The sequence below is a fragment of the Anser anser genome (assembly GCF_964211835.1).
Source record: "Anser anser genome assembly, chromosome: 4".
NCBI classification, from domain to species: Eukaryota; Metazoa; Chordata; class Aves; order Anseriformes; family Anatidae; genus Anser; species Anser anser.
In genome coordinates, this window is record NC_139724.1 from 14,941,133 (window position 1) to 14,963,072 (window position 21,940).

Genomic DNA, 21,940 nt, shown 5'->3' on the forward strand with positions numbered 1-21,940 from the left:
ATCTCAGGGGTGAAAGTATCTTGCCTTTAGGGAAAGGAAGAATCAGATTAATCACAGCACTGCGTAACTACTGCTACTAGATGCCTTTTCTCCGGTGGACTCATTACTGGCTGCAGATGAGGTAATGCTGGATTCTTGGCCCCCGAACTGAGAAAGACAGGCAGACAAACCCACTGCGAAATAAGCAAGCTGTGCAAGTAAAAGCCACTGCTTGCTAGCCCTCCTGCAAACCCGTCTGCCAGCATTTCCCCTGCTTGCAGCTGCAGCCTGCACGGGATGCTGGAGCAGGGCTGAGCCCCTGGCGCTGGCTGGTAGCTGAGGAGAACTCACATTTCTCCCTCGTGCTCGAAGGGGCCCTGCTCAAAAGGACTCTCCCCAGCTACAACCCCCAGGCAGGGAAGGAAGACACTTCAGAGGTCTGTGCTGGGGTACTGCAGGCAGCCACATTGCTGGAAGAGCAACACGATTTCAGCAGTTCAAGCCTGCAATGAGATACAGCTGATCATTAGCAACAAAAACATTTCTGATCTAAAACAGCACAGCACTGCTGACATCACTGATACTATACCCGTTTGGGCCAGACTGAAGACAAGCATTCATAAAAATCACCATCTATTTCCCATTGTCCTGGAGGTCTTTGCCCAAACCAGCCACGCAATCCAGGAGTAAAACATGAAAATTATAGCCCTTTTTGACACCTGAAATGTTTTCTGTCAGCATCAGAGTGCCCACATAATTTATATATCACAAATATGATTTGGCACGATTAAATATGAAAATAATATATCACAGATTTGTTATTGGAATGGAAACAATTTGCGGCACACAACAGCCCAACAGAAGAAAAGCCCGATTGCTGCAATGAATAATGCATATTGCCTATAGTACTAATTAACCTTGTACTCCAGTAAGATATTACTGAACAATAAGGCTAATTTGAATGTGGCCTGACACTTTTCCCAATGGCATCTGGAAATCAGCCTTTGGAACATGTAAAATATGAATTTGTTAAACCAAACGCCTTTGCTCAATAAACAAACTCAGAGTTTTAGTTTCTCCATGCATTTGCAGCCCACATTGTTTGCAAGCCTGTACACCACGCACAACACAAAGGGACCAGAAAGGGCCTGGCTTGGCTTTCCCCAGGCCTCACGTCTGTCAGTGGCGCCGAGGTGGTGACAGTGCACATTCAGCTAAATCCCCCAACACCACTGCAGGCTCAGATGTACTATTGGCGTATCTGCAGCACGGCTGTTGTATGGCCTGGCTTCCTCCCTGATAAGAGCAGCAAAATGCTTATACTGGGAATAAACACTAACTTTAAGCTAAGGCATTTATACTTCTGACCGAAGCAAAGGCCTCCAGCTGAAAATACCAACTTCGGTTTCAGCTGGTCTTGCTTTTCTTGGAAAGTACTCGTGATCCTGTTAACACAAAGCTATACATGTTATTAAACACAAACATGGCTTAAGAACCAGCATGCTCTCAGTTGTACAAAGCACGATCAAGGACTCACACAGGCATGACCAAGACCTGAGCTAGGCCATACTCACGGGAAGACTTCAGCAGATTCCCATTCGGGATTCCTTAGTAAATGCCTTGTGTAACAGCACAGTCAGCCATAAGGTTTCAGTCAGGGGGATCAAGTTTTCAGACAACGCTGGCCAACTGCTTCATGTGCCAAGGTCTGACCTAGCTTTGTCTTCTGGGCAAAACACCAAAAAACACAGACTTCTGGCTCTCTCCAAGAACCTTCCTGCCCCAGGAATCACTGGGAGGTCACCAAGCTGAGCAGTACCCTACAGTATTTTGTGAGGGCAGGGTCTGCCGGGGGCACCGGCCCCCCTTTCTACCAGTGCATTTAACGCACCACATTGGAGTCAGCGCGTGACTAGCCGCCTTCACCGTCAGGATGACACAGCTCTCGTCGATGCCATTAGCCATGCTCAGTGCTCCGTCGATAACAGAATCATACAACCCTTTTGCTTGTCCCCAAGCACCGGACTTCCATCTGGCAGCCATCCCACACACCAGAGAGTGAATTCCTCCCCCCAGCACACCAGCGAAAAAGCACCGGGAGGTGCCTGACCTGAATGCTGAGTACGTATTACCAATACATCCAGGGGGCACGAGCCAAGGGTGTCAACAGCGAGGGTGCCACGTGCAGAGCGGAAAGATAAGCCCACAGCACAGCTGTGGAAAGGCTTTCTACCACACCCCAAGTCCTGCAAGCAGGCCTGAAGAGCTGATGTGCCATTTTAAAGTGAAGTAAAAGTGAGGAGTGACTCAAAGCTTCTTACCTAATCCTTTAAACTGAGCACAGTGCAGAGATGCACGGGGATGATCTCAGGCCTGTGTCTCCCTGCACAAGATGAGAAAAGACCGCCACAAAGAAACAGCGTCTCTCTGATATTTAGGAGGTTTGGAGGAGATCAGGATCACATCAGTACCTGAGAAATAGGTCTGATCTCAGTTGTGTCAATTATTACGAGCTGAATTTCTATCGTGTAAGCTGTGCTCTGCTGGTGGTCAGTGCAACACACAGTAAGACCTAAGCCAAGAAATCATTTTAGTTAAGAATGTGTTGTAAGGGATTATCATCTCCATCCCAACACTGTCAGTGGCAGAACTCCCACTGACCGCAGAAGGTACAGCGCCACGCAGTAATTCCCTCCTGCCAGATGACCTGCACCCACGTGTTTTAGTTTGGTGGCATGGCTCTGGAATAAAGACTGAGTGCTATTTCTCCAAAGCTACATACACAAGCACGAGCATCAACAGGATAGTTTTCTTTCTTTCTCTGGTGCTAGCTAGACTCTCAATCTGGACCAAAATTCCTTTTCACGTGAATGATCGATTAAATCTCTCAAGCATAAGCTTGTCTCCGCATCTGTGTGTGTGGGCCCATGCTGCTCTGACCCAAGAGGTGTCTGCAGGCATTACCACTGTCTAAATTCCCCACTGCCAGCTTTGTCAGAGGAAGCTACTGCTGTCACAATACAAGAGCAAGTCCTAACTGCTGTGACACTTCATTTGTCTGGGCAGCAGCTTGCCTGGAAAGATGACTGCCCTGTTTTAGTGGAAGTATGCAAGACAATCAAGGCCAGCTAAGCAAACTAGTTTTGACATATTAAATCATGCTTGAACTGTGAGAGCAAAGAAAAATAATGTAAAAGCTCTCCTAGAAAACATCTTTAAAAATAAATGGGTAATACCGTTCGGCTTTGCCTATAGGAAGGGGAGAAAAGCTTTTATCTGAGCTTCCCAGTAATTAACGCAGCCAATTGCCTTGGATTTACACTAACACAAGGATGGCCCCTGTCCCAAGATGCCGGCATTGCTGGCATTTCTCGAACCCGGCAGTAATGAAGCCCCCGGTCCTGGCTCTGCTGCCGCCTGGGCAGCAGGCTATCTGCAGAACGGCTCGGAGCTGGGAAGCTGCAACCCGCAGGCTGCTTCCGCTGAATACCAAATCAGCGCATTCCCCACGCTCTCAGGGAGCAGCTTCTCCTTTTGCTCTGCAGTAATTAAAAAGCTTCCTTTTTCAGACAGCTTTCCAAGGCAAAGCTGCGACCTCCGTCACTGTCGTATCGGGACGACAGGCTGCCCAGCTACGTGCAAGGCATCTAACGCAGTGTTTGGGGAACCAGTACTGTAAGCAAAGCAACTCTTATGAACCAGGCAGGAGGCAGCCATTTCACTCGGTGGACAGTAGCTGTGACTCTAGAGTTTAATAAGGATGATGCTGGTTCTCCAGCCATGCTCACTTGATTCAAGTAACACCAGCAGTCACACATGTAGAGGGAAAGAAGAGTCCACTGATGCTTTTTTTTTAATCTATAGATAGGTCTGGTACTCAGTAACAGCAGCTTTGGCAGCAAAAGGGACCTTCACACAGATATGGACTCCTTGGCACAGCTTCCACGCCAGGCAGAAGCTTCAGATTCTTCTTCAGAATACGCACCTCCAGGCCAAACATTTTCTGAAGGGAAGCATCTAATTTTGAGGTACAAAAGCAAACAGCCTAGTTAGCGTTCAGAACTGCTGAGCATCCACTGACTTCAGCAAATGCTAATGAGTGCCTGACGCTTCTGAAAAGAGTTTCCAAGGGCCCAAAGTAATGATTTAAATAACCTAATTTTAAGCAGATGTTTTCAATGGAAAATTAAAAAAAAAAAAACAACACACCATGTATTTAGCAAAAACGACTTCCAAAGCTTGGAAAATCCTTTGCAAAGACAAATTCTGTTCCAACCCCAGCTTTAGAAGAGTAAGCTTGTGTTGCTGTCCAGTACTTCCCAATGAATTCACCTTGAGAAGAATGACCTGACAAGGGTTATATTATTCTAAGATCATAAAAAAAGCACATGGGATCAAGTGCAGCACAGACACCTGAAGCCCCGGTTCAGACTTCAGTCTCTGGCTGGCACTGAACTACTTAGGATGCCAAGCTAAAAAGCAAGGCAGCAGAGCAGCGGGTATGTATCCTCTCCCACCAGTTCTGCTTCCAAGGACATAAACTGAGGCAGAGCAGGGAAGCACGCTCCCAGGGACAGCCTTATTTCAGCCCCAGCCAGTGGATTTGAGCTGCAGCTTTTAGAGCTTAGATTTTCAGGGCAACAAGTCTTCCTTGGTCTTAATCTGATTCATTGTCATTTACAGTGAGAACAAAGTTGTCAGCTGAAACCCCAATTCTTCAAACTTCAACTGTTTTTTAATGACTTAGGTTTATAAAAGTAGGACAAGTATATGAAAGCAATAAGGGATATCCACAGACCAGGCATCTTCTCTTTTGTCTTTTCTTTCTTTAATCTGTTTTGGGTATACGGTTTGGGCTTTATAAAACACCTAGCCTTGCTCTCTGAGTTCATTCCAGTATTAAAAATTTCACCACCATCCTGAGGGAAATAAAAAATGGAGGCCCATCAGCACCAAGTTTAACGCAACCTTAACCACGTGTTGTCTGTGAGCACCACAGCGTCTGTAACTAGATTAACTTCAATGACAAAAATGAGCAAGCTTCCAGAAAAATAAATGGTCATCCCTATTTACATGAAAAACAGATTCACCTCTTTGTGCAGACATCTGTGTTGCAGTCTTTGCATTCTGCTTACCTTATGCAGGACAATTTTATTCAGCTTTAAAAAAAATGAAAGAAAAGGTAAACTGCAACCGTGTTCAAACAAGGTGAAATCGCACCCTCCTTTTCTGGAGCCTGGATTTCAACCTCAATATTAACCCAAAGCAAGTTAAAATGGTCAACATACAAAGCATGCACAGAGAAAAGCTTGTAATTGAAATGTCAACACATCATTAACTACTGCTAAGTGATTCTAAATGAGAAGCACAAAACTGAAAACCTGCAGGAAAACATGAAAACCATGGAAATATGCAACAGTACAACTTCATTTTAACACTCAGCATACATTTTGTGGAATGAGGGTTCTGACAGATGAGCGGTGGCAGACCTACGGCAGTTTGAGAGGTTGCAGCCACCCTTCTGCTAAAGATTACCACCCAGGGATAGTGCCCATGTCTTATCTGCCCCTGTCCAGGGCATTAAGACAAAGCCGCTGGTCACATCAGCTGGCATGCAGACTGTCCAGTTCTGCAGTGCTGGCAGCAACTTCCAGCAGTGGGACACAACAGGCAGCTGGGGACAGCTCTGTCTTATATCAGAGCAATTAAATCCACTGCATTGTCAAACCACTATTCATGCACTTTATGCTTAGCATCTCTCCAGTGTCCTTATTTGTTTCTAAAAACAACAATTAATAAGCAAGCTGTTTCTAAGCAACTCAAAGTCAAAGGTGACAACCAAAGGAACCAAACAGCACCATGGCTAACGTGCACCTCTGCAACACCTCCATAATTTTAGAAGTATCTTAAGCTGGATATTCATGAATGCTAAAATCAAACAAAATGAGTATTTAACTAAATACCATTTAGTTATCTAGGCTCAGATGCAAAAGTATACCCTGAAACCTTCCCCAAAGTACTTTTTGGCTAAGAAGCAAACATGACCTTCAAGACTGAAGCATTCAGAGCTGGCTCCAAGCGCGATTTTATTTATACTGCTCAATCTAAATTTTACATGGGGAAAAAAGTACTCTTTAATTGTCCTTCTGGAAGATGACTGCAGAGCAGTCCCACTGCCAGGAACGACAAGGTTATATTAGGCAAAGTAACAACCTAAAAACGTCATTGCAGGATGAGGAAAGGTCTTCAGAGTCACCAAGGGTTACACAGAAGGTTAAAACTCATTAGCAGAGTACAATATATTGCACATACACAGACCGTGCCTCCCTTAATGAAGGCAAGGATGTGCAAAATAAAACAAGTAGTAATATTTAATCAGTCCTGTTGCAATACAGTTTTCATTTCTGGAAAACATTCCCCTGCTCTTAAGTATGTCAGCTGTGGAACAAAACCACCTAAATATACACATGCATAATAAAACCATTCCCCCTCCAGTGACAACTGCCTTTTGCTGAAATGTAGCATTCAAGTGATTTTCTTTACATTTCAAAAGATAATACAAACTGTGCAGCCAAAAATTCTGCTATTCTGACGCCGGTTGGTTTTGTGCCTAATTAAAATTAACTCAACACTTCAGCTCATAATTATATAAACACCTACTATGCTATACTCCCATCCAATTTGGTTTTAATCAGAAAAACGCACAAGAAGTATGAATGATGGGCAAAGAACTCCCTGGAGGGGTGGCAGTATTTCCAAATTCAGTATTTTCCATATACTGAACATTTCCACTAACGTTTTTCTTCCATGTAATCACCTCCCAGTAGAACAATTAAGAGGAGAATTTTTTTCCTTTTTTTTTATTTCTGGACTTTGCTTGCTTTCCACTTTACCACAAGGGTAAAAGTACTTTTGCCTTATTCACCTGAGTCCCAGCTGGGAAATGTCCCAGAAGACAGGCAGGATTTAGCAACACATTGTCTTTGTAGAGCATCCACAACAAGGAGTTTGAAGGGAGAATTCAGCCAACCCAAGGCAGAGAGGCAAGCTGTGGAGCGGGTAGAAAAAGCTTGCTCCCTCCTGCAGCTACATCAGATGAAAAAACAAAAAAAAAACCTTGTTGCTTCAGAGCCAAGGCCCAAACTCCAAAACCAAGTTTTGGTGCCACTGTGCAGCCACACATTTCCACTTCCTAGGAACAAGGGACAGTACAGCGCCTTCTGCTTCCCACCAGCGCAAGGTCAGTCCCACTGACTCTGCCTGCCTGCTCCTGCACAGAAGCAAAAAAAAACCCACAGTTGTCTCAATATCCTTCCCATAACTGATCAACAGTGGGGCAATCACCACTCCGGGCAAGTTCCTTCAAACGCCTGTGCTGATTGCACTGCTCTCAGAGGAAGAAGAGTAAACTTCTGATTTACATAAGCTAGCAACCTTTGTCAATTGATTTAGTTATACCCAAAATTAAAGATATCTGCCAACAACGTTCATTTCTGCAGCCTTTGTTTCCTGTAAGGAATTATATCTCTTGGCAAGAGCTGGGCTGAATTGCAATACAAGGAATGAACAATCATCAAAAATACATATTGGTTGTAAATGCAGAGAGATAGGTTCAGCAAGGTTGATTGAGAGAAGAATAATCAAGCAAGAAACAGCAGTATTTAAGAGAGCAGAAGGTCTTGGACCTTCTAGAGCTGCTTTACAAAAATAATCCAAATATTTCTAGAATGGTACTGCTGCCAGAGGAAAGAAATTCATACCCCAACCCATCCTCTGCCCTGCCCTCAGTTTCCAACTTCTCCCCTCAGAAAGCAGCAAGGGTGAAGAAAAATTCCACCCAAGTTTTCCTCCATTATTTTGTCCAGCTCTGTTACATCTGTAATCGTGTCCATATCTCGTAGCTGGCTAAAAGTGCCTGTACTCCCTTTGATTGCTCTTCAAGTAGCAGTGTGCACTGATTCTTGGAAAGGAGAGCCTGGTAACCTCGTGAACTCATTACTTGCTTTTTCAGCTTGGCTCACACACAGTGCAGTTTTGCTGGTGTTTTTTTTTGTTGTTGTTTTTGTTTGTTTGTTTGTTTTTGTTTTTAAACTCAAATATTTAATTAATTTGTGATTCAGTTCTGAAAAGCAGTTGAAAAAAATATTAGGCTCCGCAAATCAATTGCATCCACAGCCACAGCTCTGCAAACCCATGGTCACCAGCAGGACCTCACTGCTGCACGTGTTTCAGGCTCACTAGATTAATGTGCCAACATCCCCTTCCTTCCAGTATGATGGGCTCTGGAGACTTTAGAGGGATAAAAATAAGGATTTCTCGCTTCCCACTAAGAACACGTCAGGCTGAAGGTGAGGCTGAATACCAACAGAGAAGTGCCAGGAGGTGACCTTTCCACAGTGACTTTGCTTCCTGTGCAAACCCCGAAAGGTGAGCAGTACGCAGTAAGCAACTAGAACTGAAGTTACAAAATTATGACCATTTGGTGTTACTAAAGGACCATGAGTCCTTTAGTAACACCAAATCATTGCTCTAGAAAACAGCATAGAAATTCAGAGCAACTGCTTTGTTTTTTTTCTTATTAACTAGTATGGCAATTTATTCTTGTGAATAACGAGCCTTAACTCTGGTCATTTAAAAGCATGTCCCAAAACAGTCACAATTTACCTCTAGTTGTCTCAGAGTAGTCGCTGATAAATGGGCCATGCTGCCAAAGGAGGAGTAAAATATAAGTAGTTTGGGTTCTTTACAGTAAATACTGCCTAGCTGCCTATATTAATTGGGAGAGTGAGCACATTATATAAGGAGATTAGACCATGTCATATTTACAACCCCAGTGTCCCCAGCGAGAGAAATTGCTCAGCTGTTACTGTCAGTGCCTTCTTCAAACAGGAACCCCGCTGACAAGATGATGAATTCAGAACATCGTTGCCAATTAATGATTTGTAGGCAGAAGGGATTTCAATAGTTCCCATATGTCTGTGAGGGTGACTGGGATTTACATCGTCTCTAATAACAGCGTAGTCTGCTTTGTCCAGACGTGACACTGGAGCTTGGAAAATGTCAGCTTTGCAGGAGAAATTTTAATAAACAAAGCCAGGCTCTTCGGGGTTGAAAACGCTTCCCAAAGCACAGTCAGTAATAACCTGCTTAACAGTAAGAGAAGGCAAGCGGGGAGACTGCTTGCAAGATGCGCTTAAATGATTTGCAAACCAAAGATCAGAAGTTATTTAGGTGTTTGTCAGAGCTACGCCACGGACTGCCAAGACGACCATTATGTCAGCCAGGAGCACAGAGCGCACCTCCTAAACACAAGTCAGGCTGTGAAAAAGCCACCCGCATCAACACAAAATTCACATAACACCTTCCTCGGTGCAAGTTACTCTCCTTATGGGCTGCAGTTCACTTCACTGTCCTATAAAAAGAAGCACAGCCTTGTGAATGCAACAACATCCCAACCAGAAAGCATTCTGCTCACCAAAGACATCAGCACGAACTCCATATGATCCACTGACCGCAGACATCCTGAGCAGCCTAAGGCTAACGTATCCTATCGACTGAGCATCTCTGAGCACCGACCAGCAGGAAACTCTCGGCACAGTGACCTGGGTTAAACACAGGACATCCAAACGGGGCCCTCAAACAGACTTTGCCATAGGCGCTTCGATCCCGACATGCCATTGATTTGGTGACGAAATTTAGGGCTTTCCTACAAATGAGAATTACAGACTTCAACAGCTCCAGAGTAGTTCAAGTGATAGCCTTTTGCTGAGGGTGCAGGCTGTGGTTGGAGTATAAAAGCAATTTCTGGGGGTATGCCTCACAGAAGGACAAGGGCACATCACCATGAGGCATCTGTACACTTGCAAACTATGCCCACACTCCTACCCAACGCAGTCATAAGTTATGACCAAACACTGTACCCCAAAGTGACTTAGAAAAGTCCATGGAAACAAAAAATCCCACTCACACCCCCAAACGTAAAGCAGCATCTGAAATCACTAAGGTCTCCTCAAAGCATACTCCAGATGGCAGTCTCAGAATTACCAGAGATGTAGCTGCTCCAGACTTGATAAACTTGAAGATCTTTACCAACTTAAGTGTCTGGTTTAAGCCAGTAGTGCTTTTTTTTCTTTTGTTTTGGGTGTGTTTTTTTGTTATTGTGGTGGCTTTTTGCTTGTCTTTGTTTTGAGTTCTTTAAGATTACTTTGAGGGCAAGTTTTGGAAGGAACTAATGGATGTACTCCCTTTCTCCAACAGTTCTTGCAGGTTACTCAAGACAGTGTCTAGACGTTGGACTCAACCAGTGCATGTTATTTCAGGACAGTATTTTTAGCCACAATGAGGCAGACTCTCGCTCGAATATCTGCTGGCCCTTGTCCCTCACTTGCAACAGTCTAGATTTCATCAGCTAGGATTAACGTCAATCTTTGTTCCCCTCGTGCAGTATCAAACTGCAAGTCAAATTTCTTCACCCACATGTGGGATAAGTATCTCTATTGACATAGGAACGAAAAAGAACAGATTTTTCAATGTTGACTGTATCTGCAGAAAAAGCAGAATCTCCTAGTCAAAAAAAGCACTAACCCCCGAGTCTATATCCTGTTTACCTGAGGTTTATCCAAAAATAAGCATACCTACAACCTATTTCCAAGTCAACCCTTGAAGAGATTTGAACTATAAAATCTTCAGGGGCACAGAGCGTAACTGAGGACTAAAGGATCAAGGCCCCAGTTTACTTGGGATATGCAGGGATCCATCCTATGCACCAACAGTACAAATGCCAACAACAGTCTGGGGTGAGGTGAAAAGAAAATGCTACACCGACTTCAGCTGGAACAGAATCCATCTGCCTTCTCCACAGGTTGCCTCTCACTAAGTGGCCCCAAGCAGAAGGCAGTAAGATGGAAGGTGAACAAATTAGTTTTGCAAAAACCAAGCTTGCACTGAAGTTTTTTTTCCCCTTTTCTCTTTTTTGCCCAAATAAGTTTTCTTTTAAGCTACCTGTTACACTTTTACAGCAGAAGGGCAAATTTTATGTACAAATATGTAATGCAAAAAGCCACAGTCTGTACAACCTCATTTTATGTGTTTTTTTTTTTTTTTAAAAAAGAAGTATTCTTCTTAGGTTTTAGCTTCAGACACCCTAGATCACTTGCTTGAGGCCCTTGATTCAGTAGACCTATACTAAAGAGCAACCCAGAAACCTCAGCCAGCTACTTGTATGTAAACTTCATCACATATGGAAGCATTTTTTAATCAGTGAAGCTTTACATGTAACTCAGAACAGCTGAGCAGCTTTGTATTAAACTATTTACCAGAGAGGAAAATATCGAATTCTCCCTCCTCCCCTTCCTCCCCCACCTCACAGAGAGGGAGAAAAGCATATTTATTTAAATACAAAAACACAAAACATGCCTTGTACAGGGAAATTAACTTCAAACGTTCCCTGCAACAGCCCAGAAAAGAGAAATCAAGCTTCTAAAAATGAAGAGAAAACCTCAGTATTGAGTACATCCGATGCAAAGCTTTAAATAACTGATCGACTGCAATTCCCTCATGGACCCGACGGTGCACTGCTCCCAAGGTAACAGCGGGGTGCTGGAGTCTCGCTGCACACAGTGAGCAGGGGAGGGAACTGTACATTGGTGTCAAGTCCCACAACACCCAGCCAAGGCCTCTTCATCCTCCCACAGCCATTCAGCAGACCTCAGAGGAAGCGAGAAGCCAACCTACCGTTGTCAACCAGGCACGAGAAAAGGATGTGGAAGAGAAGAGAGCCAAGACAGCACATCACCCTGGCACAGCAGCCCCCCTGCAGACCCTTACCTTGGCAGGTGTTGTTCTTCTCCTCGTAGCCTGCCTTGCACAAGCACTTCCCGATGGGCACCAGCCATTCTCCCTCAGCACTGCAGTGCATCTTCGGCGCCTCGTCGGTCACCGAGTGGTTGACGCAGACGCCTGACACTTCTAGCAGCTGTGAGGAATCTGCTCCCGTGATGGTGTCTGGAAAGCGTGCCAGGTTGCGGACCACTGATGGGCATTTCTTGTAGTACACGCGCACAGAGACCAGGGCAATGCAGGCACCCACGTCCTGGAAAGCAAGGTAAAATCCCTTTTTGGTCAGGGGCCCAACATCTCTCACCTCTGTGTTTAGCTTCATAACTCTGTCGCCAAGGTCTAACTCTGTGAAGCTCTCATCAGCAGCAATGGTATCGATCTTGATATACTGATTCTCTCTGATGTTCCTCCCATCTTCGTCATCCGATTCAAAGTAGTACATGTTAAAAGTCTCTTTGCAAGTCCCAAGTCCTCCTGGAAGGCTGTTGCAGTCCCTCAAGGTGAATTTGAGCTCGATGAAAATGCGGGATGCCCCTTCGTTAGAGATCCAGCTGGTCAGAAGCCAGTTGTTCTGATTCTGTTCCATTACCTTGCATACTTGGTATGTGTGTATCGGAGCATAGTTTTCATCCACCTCACCAATTTCTTCCCACTGCGTAAAAAGAAGAAGTATTACTTTTAAAAGAAGTAACAACTCCCACAAAATCTGAGCTTTCCCATGGAAGATCGCCTGAGGATTCAGAGGTTTACGATGGGATGTTTAGGGGGCAAAACATTTTGGCTTGATAATAAACGTATCAGATAAAAGATCCTTTAGAAATATAAATGGATGCTAGTTAAAAAAAAGCTTGTTAGAGGCTTTTCAGAAGCGGGAAAATAAAACTGCTGGGTCTGTCCACTGGTACTTTAAGTGACAAAACAAAAGCAGATGGGGCCATGAGCTGGCCTTTTCCAATGCAGCCACATAGGTGAAAAAGCTATTTACAGTCCGTCTGTCTCTGCATCCCCAGGCTCCTTCCTGCTACTTCCTCAAATCACTGCGCAGCACAGTGAAGACGACCACATTTCTCCAGGCTGTTCTCTCTCCCACTGAACAGCTTGCTGGAAAATCAGCAGTTGTGCATGAAATAAATGGGCCTTTGCTCCCCACGAGTGCTAATCAGAGGAGTTTCTGCTCGTGAAACAGCAGAATACTTTCAATAGAGGTGGTTACAGGATCTGCAAGACTTGAGCTGCTCTGAGCATGCTATGCGGGTTTTTAAAGAGCTCCAGATAATTTCTCCCAGCTGTTTATGGCAATTGTAACAACTGCTTTTTCGCTTTAATTTGGTCACGCACAAAAGTGAATCCCTTGGAAGAAATGCTTTCTCCTGGTCCAGCACTACAACAGGGCCTCCAATAGAAACAAGCAACATTAATGTCTCCTGTCTGCTTTTGACAACTGTGGTACCGCATTAAGAGATTAGATTAACCCACATACAGTCAAGAACTCAGGAGAACCAGCGATGATTTCAGCTTTGTTCCTCTCTCCTAGTTTTGACCTGCTCATCTGCTAGGGCTGAATTCCCAAAGCCTCTTCCATCCTCCCAGTGCCTCTGCTCAGTGTTGCTGCCTGCTTCTAATCTTAGCTGTGGACAGAGCTCAAAGCAAGCGCACAGAACATAATTTAAAGGTACTTTGATACAAGCTAATACAAGCTGAATATTTTCTAAGGCCAAAGGCCAATATTTTATTGGAAATACCACCTGTGATGAAGTCGAGAGCCTTCTCAACCCAGATATCATTACTGCAGAGCTGACAGGGAACACCCTCAGAGTCAACATAATAATGACATTTTTTCAGGGATACGCTTTTCTTAAATTTTATGTGAATATGGCAGCAACGAGTGGCATAAAAAACATAACATAATGCTACAGTCTAAAATGAGTTATAAATACCATCAGCAGAAAAACATTTCCTCTCTTCCACATACCCTTCCTCCCTGACCTGGGAGGTAAAAGTGCAGACTTCTGCAATTTTAGCAGAAGATGTGACTGCTACGACGTGCAGAGTCCACATGCATCACCACTCTTCTGAGCAAGGAACCTAAATTCAGGATTTTTTTCTCATGCTATGCAGCATTTTCATTTCAAAATCTTCCATACAACCCTGGGCTTAAACAGGCCACCATTCTACTGTCGCTTTATCCCCCTTGACAGCGCCGCAGACTTGCTGGAGATGCCTAAGGCTAAAGCTGGGCAGACCTGTGCAGGATTTGTGCCTAACTTTGGGGAGAAGCAGTCAACAATTACGCAGAGTGCCACAGAACAAGAGTGTAGAGGACAGCACAAATCTGCCAATAGCTTCTCCAAGTCCCAGAATATAGGGTGGGTTTGCAGACATGATATGAAAAAAACAGAAAAATACCACTCTGCACTAGTGCATTTACGTGTTCAGCACGCCATCCATACCACGCCACCTCATTTAACATGAGACTATATAAGCACAAGGTCTGTTCTCACACCGGTGATTCTGCTGGAGGAGGAGGAGGGTGTCCTTCCACACCCCTGCCAGCTGATGCAGAAGTCCCTGCTGCCTCTGCCAGGCGAGCCCAGAAAAGACTGTGATGACCTGAATGACTGCAAACCTTTGCTCTTTCTGGCGAAGGTCAGAGGATCGCTCGAACCAGCACATCGACCAGCAGATACTGGAGGTATTTGCCTCCGACAGGAGGTGGTGAAAAGCGTCCAAGAGCTGGAAATAGCTGAGACCAAACAGTTTCAGTGAGTGGGGATGGGTACAGATGGCCACAGAATGCACAATGCAACTCCATATGACATTTAGAGGGTATCTGATGTACATTTCTTTCCGAAAACTGATGTCTGCAGGGACCATAATGTTGCAATCGGATCTTTAGCGATCTATCTTGAAGGTATACCAAAAAAACTCAGAAAAAATACTTATTTTAATTTAGATTTACACGGACAACTATAATGCTCTCCAGAGTCACAAATTAAGCTCCTTTCTGTAGCTGCTCCAAGAGTTGTATTAGTGGAGGAAAGCTCGGTTGTTCAGAAAGGAAATCCAGTGGCTCTCATGGTTGCTTTCACCCACTGACAGCACGACGTTGAGTAGGAAGGTCCAAGCATAAACACACTGAGCTGAGGTGTAATTTCAGTTGTAACAAACGTCACTTAACATCTCAGACCTCAGGATGTGCTGCGTTTCCAGCAGTGAACCCCAGCTCAAAGAAGTCCTTCCATCACCACCTGCCATCAAACCTAAAGCAATCCGAGAGCAAGAGGAAAGGGAGGTGCTAATGAGTTAGGGCTGCTTATCTCTGTGTAGTCCTCACGGGAGGATCAAGTAGATCATATCGGAGCAGCCTCTATTGCATAAAACCTCTGCTCTGCCATTTAATCCCATCTTCTGCTTTCCTATCTGCATGTAGGAGTGCACCACGTCTTTCTCTTCCAATTAGTGCAGCTGGGTTTGCCTCACCCCCGAGACCGCCGTTCTGCTTTCACATCCCTCCATGAGAGGGAGATAGGGGAAAAGAGAACCTGCACCTTCTGCCTAGTCCCAGCTTCCCAGTTATTGCAGACCTCAGACAGCCACCTTGAACAACGAAGGAAGAAAAACTAGCTAGAACCTCTGCAGGATGAAATGCTGCTCCATAATAGTTAATGAAAAAGAAAACTCAACGCATTAAAATGACAGCATCTAGCTGAAAATATTTGCGTTAAAAAATAATAAGTACAACTGAAAAAATGTGTAACGTTTTAATTCCTCTCTGCAGCACATATTTTTGAAATATAAATCAACCCCATCTGCAGGATTAAAACAAAAATGCAACATTAATTTGGTGCTAAATGTTTTCTCTAAGTCTTTAATAGCTGTAAGAAGGAAAACAAACGCATTTCAATGGCCTGATGTTAAATCATTTATAGAAGACCTATTTCTGAATCAGAAACTTCCAGTACACCACTGCTAGCGAGTTAACAGAAGCTAAAGACTGCACTCAGCTCCATCAATAGCAAGCATGCAATTCATGCAGGCTGTCTGCCCGTGGAAAGGCCAAAGATATCACACATCTAACGAATACATATATAAAAGCTAAAAAAGCAGTCAGTGGAGCAGCCTTGGGTTAAATGGACAATTTAAAAACTCATTCACCAGCTGCCTGCCGCTCAGGCTTGTTTCTAAGCTCTGGGATTCCAGGACTGCAATGTGCTACCACAGCACAGCACCAGGCTGCCGCCCCAAAAACAAGTTCTGACGCTGGAGATGAAGATTTCAAAGCTTTTGTTTGCTGTTGTTTGGCTTTTTTTTTTTTTTTTAAGATTAGTTTTGTTACAGGCCTCCATCTGAAGTAGCCACCAAAGCTGGTGTGCAAATTTTAAGCCTTTCTTAATTCTGCACATTTTAAAGCTGCTAAAAGAGGTTAGACATTTAACTAAATCCTAAGAGTAAGAGCAAAAGGAAGCCTAGGAGCGTTAAAAGTGGTTCCCAGGACTTCCCAGAAAGCTTTCCAGCAGGATTCCCTCCCTCCCTCCATCCCCCTAAGGACTGTCTAAGCTACTTGTGCTCTCACTACCCATTTCACAGGCTCTCTGGCACAAGGCTTACCTTCTCCCACTCCTTACCCCACTGCATGGAACCGTACAACATACGTGTGGTAATTCAGCTGTCTGCTGACACCAAGATGTAAAACTGGAAGAGGATTTAGATATTTTCATTCTTTTGCCTCTGCAGAAAAATTATTATGTTTCCTTCTGCACATCATCCTGCCCTGTGCCTTTTTTTCCCTGTTACACTTGGTCCTTCTCTGTGAGATACCCAATTCTCTGCCTCTTGTCTCTCAATATCAAGCTTCAGTAGTGGCTCTGGCCTCTTTCCCCTGCGCTTGCCCACCAGCTCCATACCCTGAATGGAGTTTTGCTTTTCCTAGCCTTTTCTTTTCTATTGGGCAAAGAGCTAGAGCTCCACGTACCTCTAACTGTAAAATTCAGTGAAAATGCATCAAAACAATGTTCTCAGCCTTCTGGCAACATATGGGCCAGTTCACAGACTCCCCTTCAGAAACTAATGGCATGCTGCTCGATTAACAAGCATCGGCTTGCAGCACTCTTTAACCAAGTTGTCCAGGCAGATGAATCTCCCAGACAACTTGCAGGACTAGTGCACGGGTCCAACACGTGCTAACCCAGCTGAGACAGCCTCACACAGCTCTCCCTTCCTCGAGGGAAGGCCTCAAACCTCGAAAAAGAAGGGCGAGTTTCATAACTAGCTGCTTGGACACGGCAAAACAACCCAAGGGTATAAGCTGTCCCTTCTGTCACACTCCACTCCCTGCAGCTCACCAGCCGTGCTGGAAGGGTCCCCACAGCAGCACCCACGCTAAACCTGGACCCTGCAAGCCTGACATAGATGTCACACTGCAGGCTTTCAACACGGGAAAGCATCCATGATGCCCCACACAATTCTGCCCACAGAGAAGGGTGATTTTGCCCCAAGGTCCTGCTGAGCATGAGCACACTAGTGGCGTGGTGGGGGGAAATTCAGCTCCTGTGGCAAGTTTTATACGGGGAAGCCTGGTGCCTTTCCAGAAGGGCAGGCCAGCACACTCAGCTTTGTGCAATTCATTCCTGTAGTATTTGGGCAGCCTATTCAACTGCCTTTCAGGCAGCTGATCTTAAGACCTGGCTGCTGATCAATAGCCCCCAGCTCAGCTGCCACACACACATTTCCACCCGCTGCTCGACTTCCTCCAGCAGCCTCCACCTTCTCTCCTTTCACTGCTCTCCCCATCACAAAACCCAAAAACTTCAGGTTTATTTTTTTTAGCTGCCTGCCAGCTTTCTACCTGCTATCATTTTACTAAGATAAAGCAAATAAGAAGGGCATCTGAGCAGGCTCTCCTCTGTGTGATTTCATTGACTTCGGTGAGGTAACATAAGGCTAAGTCCCTAGTGGAAGCCAGGCAGAGCACCACGCATCCTTTTCTGTAGTGCAGAAGGTTTTTTAGGGCTGCGTCAGCTGTACAATAACAGTGCTCATGTCCCCCATCTTGTCTGCTACAAAACACCACTTAGACGCACTGGCCCCAAATTTCAACTGCTTCCAAGCCTGCCACCAGTACCGCCAGTTTTATAACAAGCCCTACAATGCACCACATCACTTAGATCTTCAGTTCTGGAAGTCTGAAGTCCAAACGCTGCGCTGGGACACCACCCTCAACCAGGGTCCTTGCTCGCTGCACTGCCCTGCTGCCACTCCTGCACCACTCGGACAGCAGGAGGACACCAACCCCAGCCAGGTGACTCCTTCCAGTGAATTACAAGTTCAAAGCAACAAAGGAGGCTGAAACCATTCATGAGCTCAGATCAAATTAGGAAAGGAGGGAACAGGATAAAAATCAGCAAAGGGGAAAACAAGCGATTTTGATAGCCTCTTCAAACAGGTATTTGGCATCTTCTCTTCCTGAATTTATATGAGAAAAAATAGAGGTTAGAAAAAAAAAGTATAAACTGTTGTAGAATATCCCAAACTATTTCTTTCAAACTCAAATACACTTTTTAAATTTCACCTTCCAAAATAAAAGAGATTGTTTGTACAGATAGACTTTTATTTTGCAACACCACTTTTATGATGAAAGGTGCAGAGATTCCTACACAGCTTCTATTTCCTCATTTCTGGAGTTCATTTTAAGGGCAGGAGCCAACATCAAAAGAGAACTGCAGCGAGTTCAATGAAAATAGTATTTGGCCTGGTGTTTATTCAAACCTTAAATACCAGGAGCAATCGTAATCAATGGGGATCCTGCCATTTCCCTAAATATGATCCTCCCCTTCCCCTCCCAGGGCTCAAACCTCAGAGGAATGGGCAATTTTACAACCAAGGCATTCATATAGATGGATATTCCTACTGACAACAGCTACTAGTCAAGCAAAAAACTTAATAGAGAACAGACAGAGGGTAGAAGAGGATCCGATTAATCTGAACCAAAAATTTGGTCTGAAGAAATAGATCCAAAAAGCAAAGTTTCCAGAGAAGGAACTGAGCATTTTCTGGTGGTTTGGCACATACCTCTCAATTTGTCCAACTAGGAAAATAAATACATACGTACAAACAAGAATACCACAACTTTGGGGCTACATTTCTCATGTTTTCCTACTGGATTGCAGTTGTCTGTTTCTCACAGCGCTGCTCTACTCTGGTCCCCAAGCTGAACAGTCTGGTTACCACATCTTTCAAATATCTTGGGACCAAGTTCTAAATTACCTGAGGTAAATGTGAGCTTCCCCACTTATTCCAGTAAATTTTCTAGCCACCAGTAAAGAAGCATTTTTCATAAACTAGAACAGAAGTAAGGGAGAGAGTAAATTGTAAATTGCCAAGAGGGGGAAGGTAGGAACTGGAAGTACAAAATGGCTTTCAGACATGCCCCATTTGACTAGCAAACTTTTTTCCTTTATCTTTTTATTAACCAGTGAACACACGTATTCCCTATTCCACAAGTGACAGACTTTAATATGTGCTTCCACCACCCTCACTCCCCAAACTTAAATGCAAAGTTTCACTGCAGCAGCTTTAAAAGTACAACCAGACGTGACCTGAAAGATTATTTCCAACAGGTGGACAGCAAAGGTGTTAAGAGCAGAAAAACAGGCGTTAACCCATATTAGAGGCTATTTGCCACTGCATCCAGATTTACTAAGGCTCAGTTTCACTAGACACCAAGGCTTTATGTTCTGCTTGCTCTGCAACCGATGTCAGGATGGAAATTAATAAAGATGGTGGGTTATAATGTCACTTTTCCACTACAAAACAGACCTAGGCTGGAAAGGAATTGGGTGACTGTTAAACACCATCATGGTCCATATCCCAGCTCCAGTGCTGCCAATCTCTCACTCCAACACTCAGAAGACAACTCACCAGCAGCAATCTGCTTAAGAAACTGCAAGTTTTAGACATAAGAATCTAAGCATTTGAGTGTACTCTCTTGTCTTTTGTGGTGTTTTGAATCTTCATAACTTCACCTGGGTTAAGCTTTCAAGGTCCCATGTGCACAGTCGTGACTGCTAGAAGTCCCCGTCCCTCCCAAAGCAATGTAAATTAAAGTTTGCACACAAGTTACTCAGAAAGCTAAGGAAAAACACCGAATAGGAAGACCCATGCTGAAATGAGCATAAGACTAAGCAAGACTGCTCCTTTCAAGATGTGCTAAATGAGAAGACAGCAGAAGCAGCAGAAGTTACCTGAAGCTGTATGGAGAACTTCATAATCATCAGCTCCTATGATTTAAACCGTTGAATTTGCTACCCGAATGATCCCTACATATTTTCTTATATCTGTAATGCACATGCAAAGTTTGGTGCCACACCTTTCTCTTTCATTTCTGCAGTAGGTACTGCAAGAGACTTCCTACTGTAATACAGCACACTGGTTTGGTAATTCCTGGCTTACTCCACACTACTGACAAGATGACTATGAACGCAGATGTCTGTAAAGCTGAGATAGCATCTTAAAACATAAGCAGTAATTTGCTAAAGCAAATCCCACCCTAGAAGCCTGCAAGAAAGAAGAGCAATTAAATCATTAAAAAATATCTGCAGAACATGCTTACGATGAAATATATTATCCGCTTGGAGAGCTGCAAAAATAAAGTTGCTGAAAGTGAAGTAACGTGAGGACAAAGTCACCTAGACTTCAGTGCTGTGCTCCAAGATGTAATAGGAAAATGAAAATGGGACAGAAGTTTTGCTCAGACTTTGATCATTTGCATGATCAATGAACGATGTCAGGACTGAAATCCAACTGGAAGGAGAACCCAGCTGGAGGTTACAGCAACTGAAATAAAAAGGAGCATCAGCCCCTCTCCAGCATGCCTAATCAGAGGCTGCTCTGACCTGTTCCCAGAACAAAGCACTGTGGTACTCGCACCCCCCTCCTCCTTTTTTTTTTTTCTTTTAAGGTTTGAAATTCTTCCTGCATCTGAATTAAGCATACATTTCACACTGCTGTCCAGCAATCGACACAGCAACAATGAATATGAGCATGAAAGTGGCAATGGAGAAACACAATACCATTAAATCATTTTTCCCTGTTTAATGTAACAGTCATTGCAGAACAATTTAACAAATGCTGTAAAAAGCAATGTTGACAACACGCAGTTCAACACCAGAAGACTGACGGAGGCAGATTTTCAGAAGGACTCAGCACAATATGACACACATTTTAGATTTATAACCAAATGCTTGGATTGTCGGAGTTTTTGGGATAGTCTTTGTGTAACTCGTCATCTGATGATACCAACAGGTTCACAGAACCATTTTCAAAAGCAGCAAGCAAGAAAGGAAGTCTTCCTTTTTACTGTATGTCCTAACATTAAAACTAGTGTATGTCTTAACATAAAAACTAATTTGGGGCTTCTAATTGCCTACAATTGGAGTAATACAAACCATTTGGCCTATTCCTGCATGCACTAGTGGAAATTGGTGAGGGATGAGATGGAACATGCTTTTTGCAAAAACTACGCTAAATCATTAATCTTCATCATTGTCATCAGCAACCTAGAATGTCCTGAAAGTGAGAACACTTATTTTTAAAGATTTTCCAGTAAAAGAAAAAAATTACTTGACTAAAAAGTCCATTTAATGAAAATAAAACAGATTAAACTCCTCTTTTTCCTAATGTTTCAGGAGAAGTGATATAATTATCCATGTGCTACGCAGGAAAAGCCTAACCTCTCAGGCATACCCCAAATTTGACTAGATTACAGACAACCCTTACACCATATCATGCCCTCCAGCAAATGCATTGTTTTACCCCTGCTCCCTGGATTCTAATTTACCCAAAGCTTTTCATCAAGATAATATTACATTCATGGCTTAGGCCCTGACAACTGCACCCATAAATCAATTTCAAATTTTGCATTAATCATCTTTCTGTAATCAGCGGCTATTCAGCACAAATTTACATCTCATTTATGTTGGCCAAACAGCCACATTAGTGCTTTGAAGCTTATTCAGGCTTAAATGATTATATTCCCCTAATAAACACTGAAGTCCTCTCAGTCCAGTCACCGTGAGCTGCGTTAATGACATGCCACGGCGGCAGGGGCCATCTGAAGTCAGCCTTG

The 21,940-nt window shown here is 44.0% G+C and overlaps 1 protein-coding gene across 16 annotated transcripts in view; it reads right to left on the bottom strand.

Moving 5' to 3' along the window:
• Positions 1–21,940, bottom strand: part of EPHA5 (EPH receptor A5) — a 199,918-nt gene that overhangs the window by 147,359 nt on the left and 30,619 nt on the right. For all 16 annotated transcript variants that reach the window (XM_083832668.1, XM_083832662.1, XM_083832673.1 and 13 more), the window contains exon 3: positions 11,806–12,469. In XM_083832668.1, the coding sequence (XP_083688794.1) occupies positions 11,806–12,469 (664 nt within the window). The remainder of the gene's footprint in view (positions 1–11,805; positions 12,470–21,940) is intronic.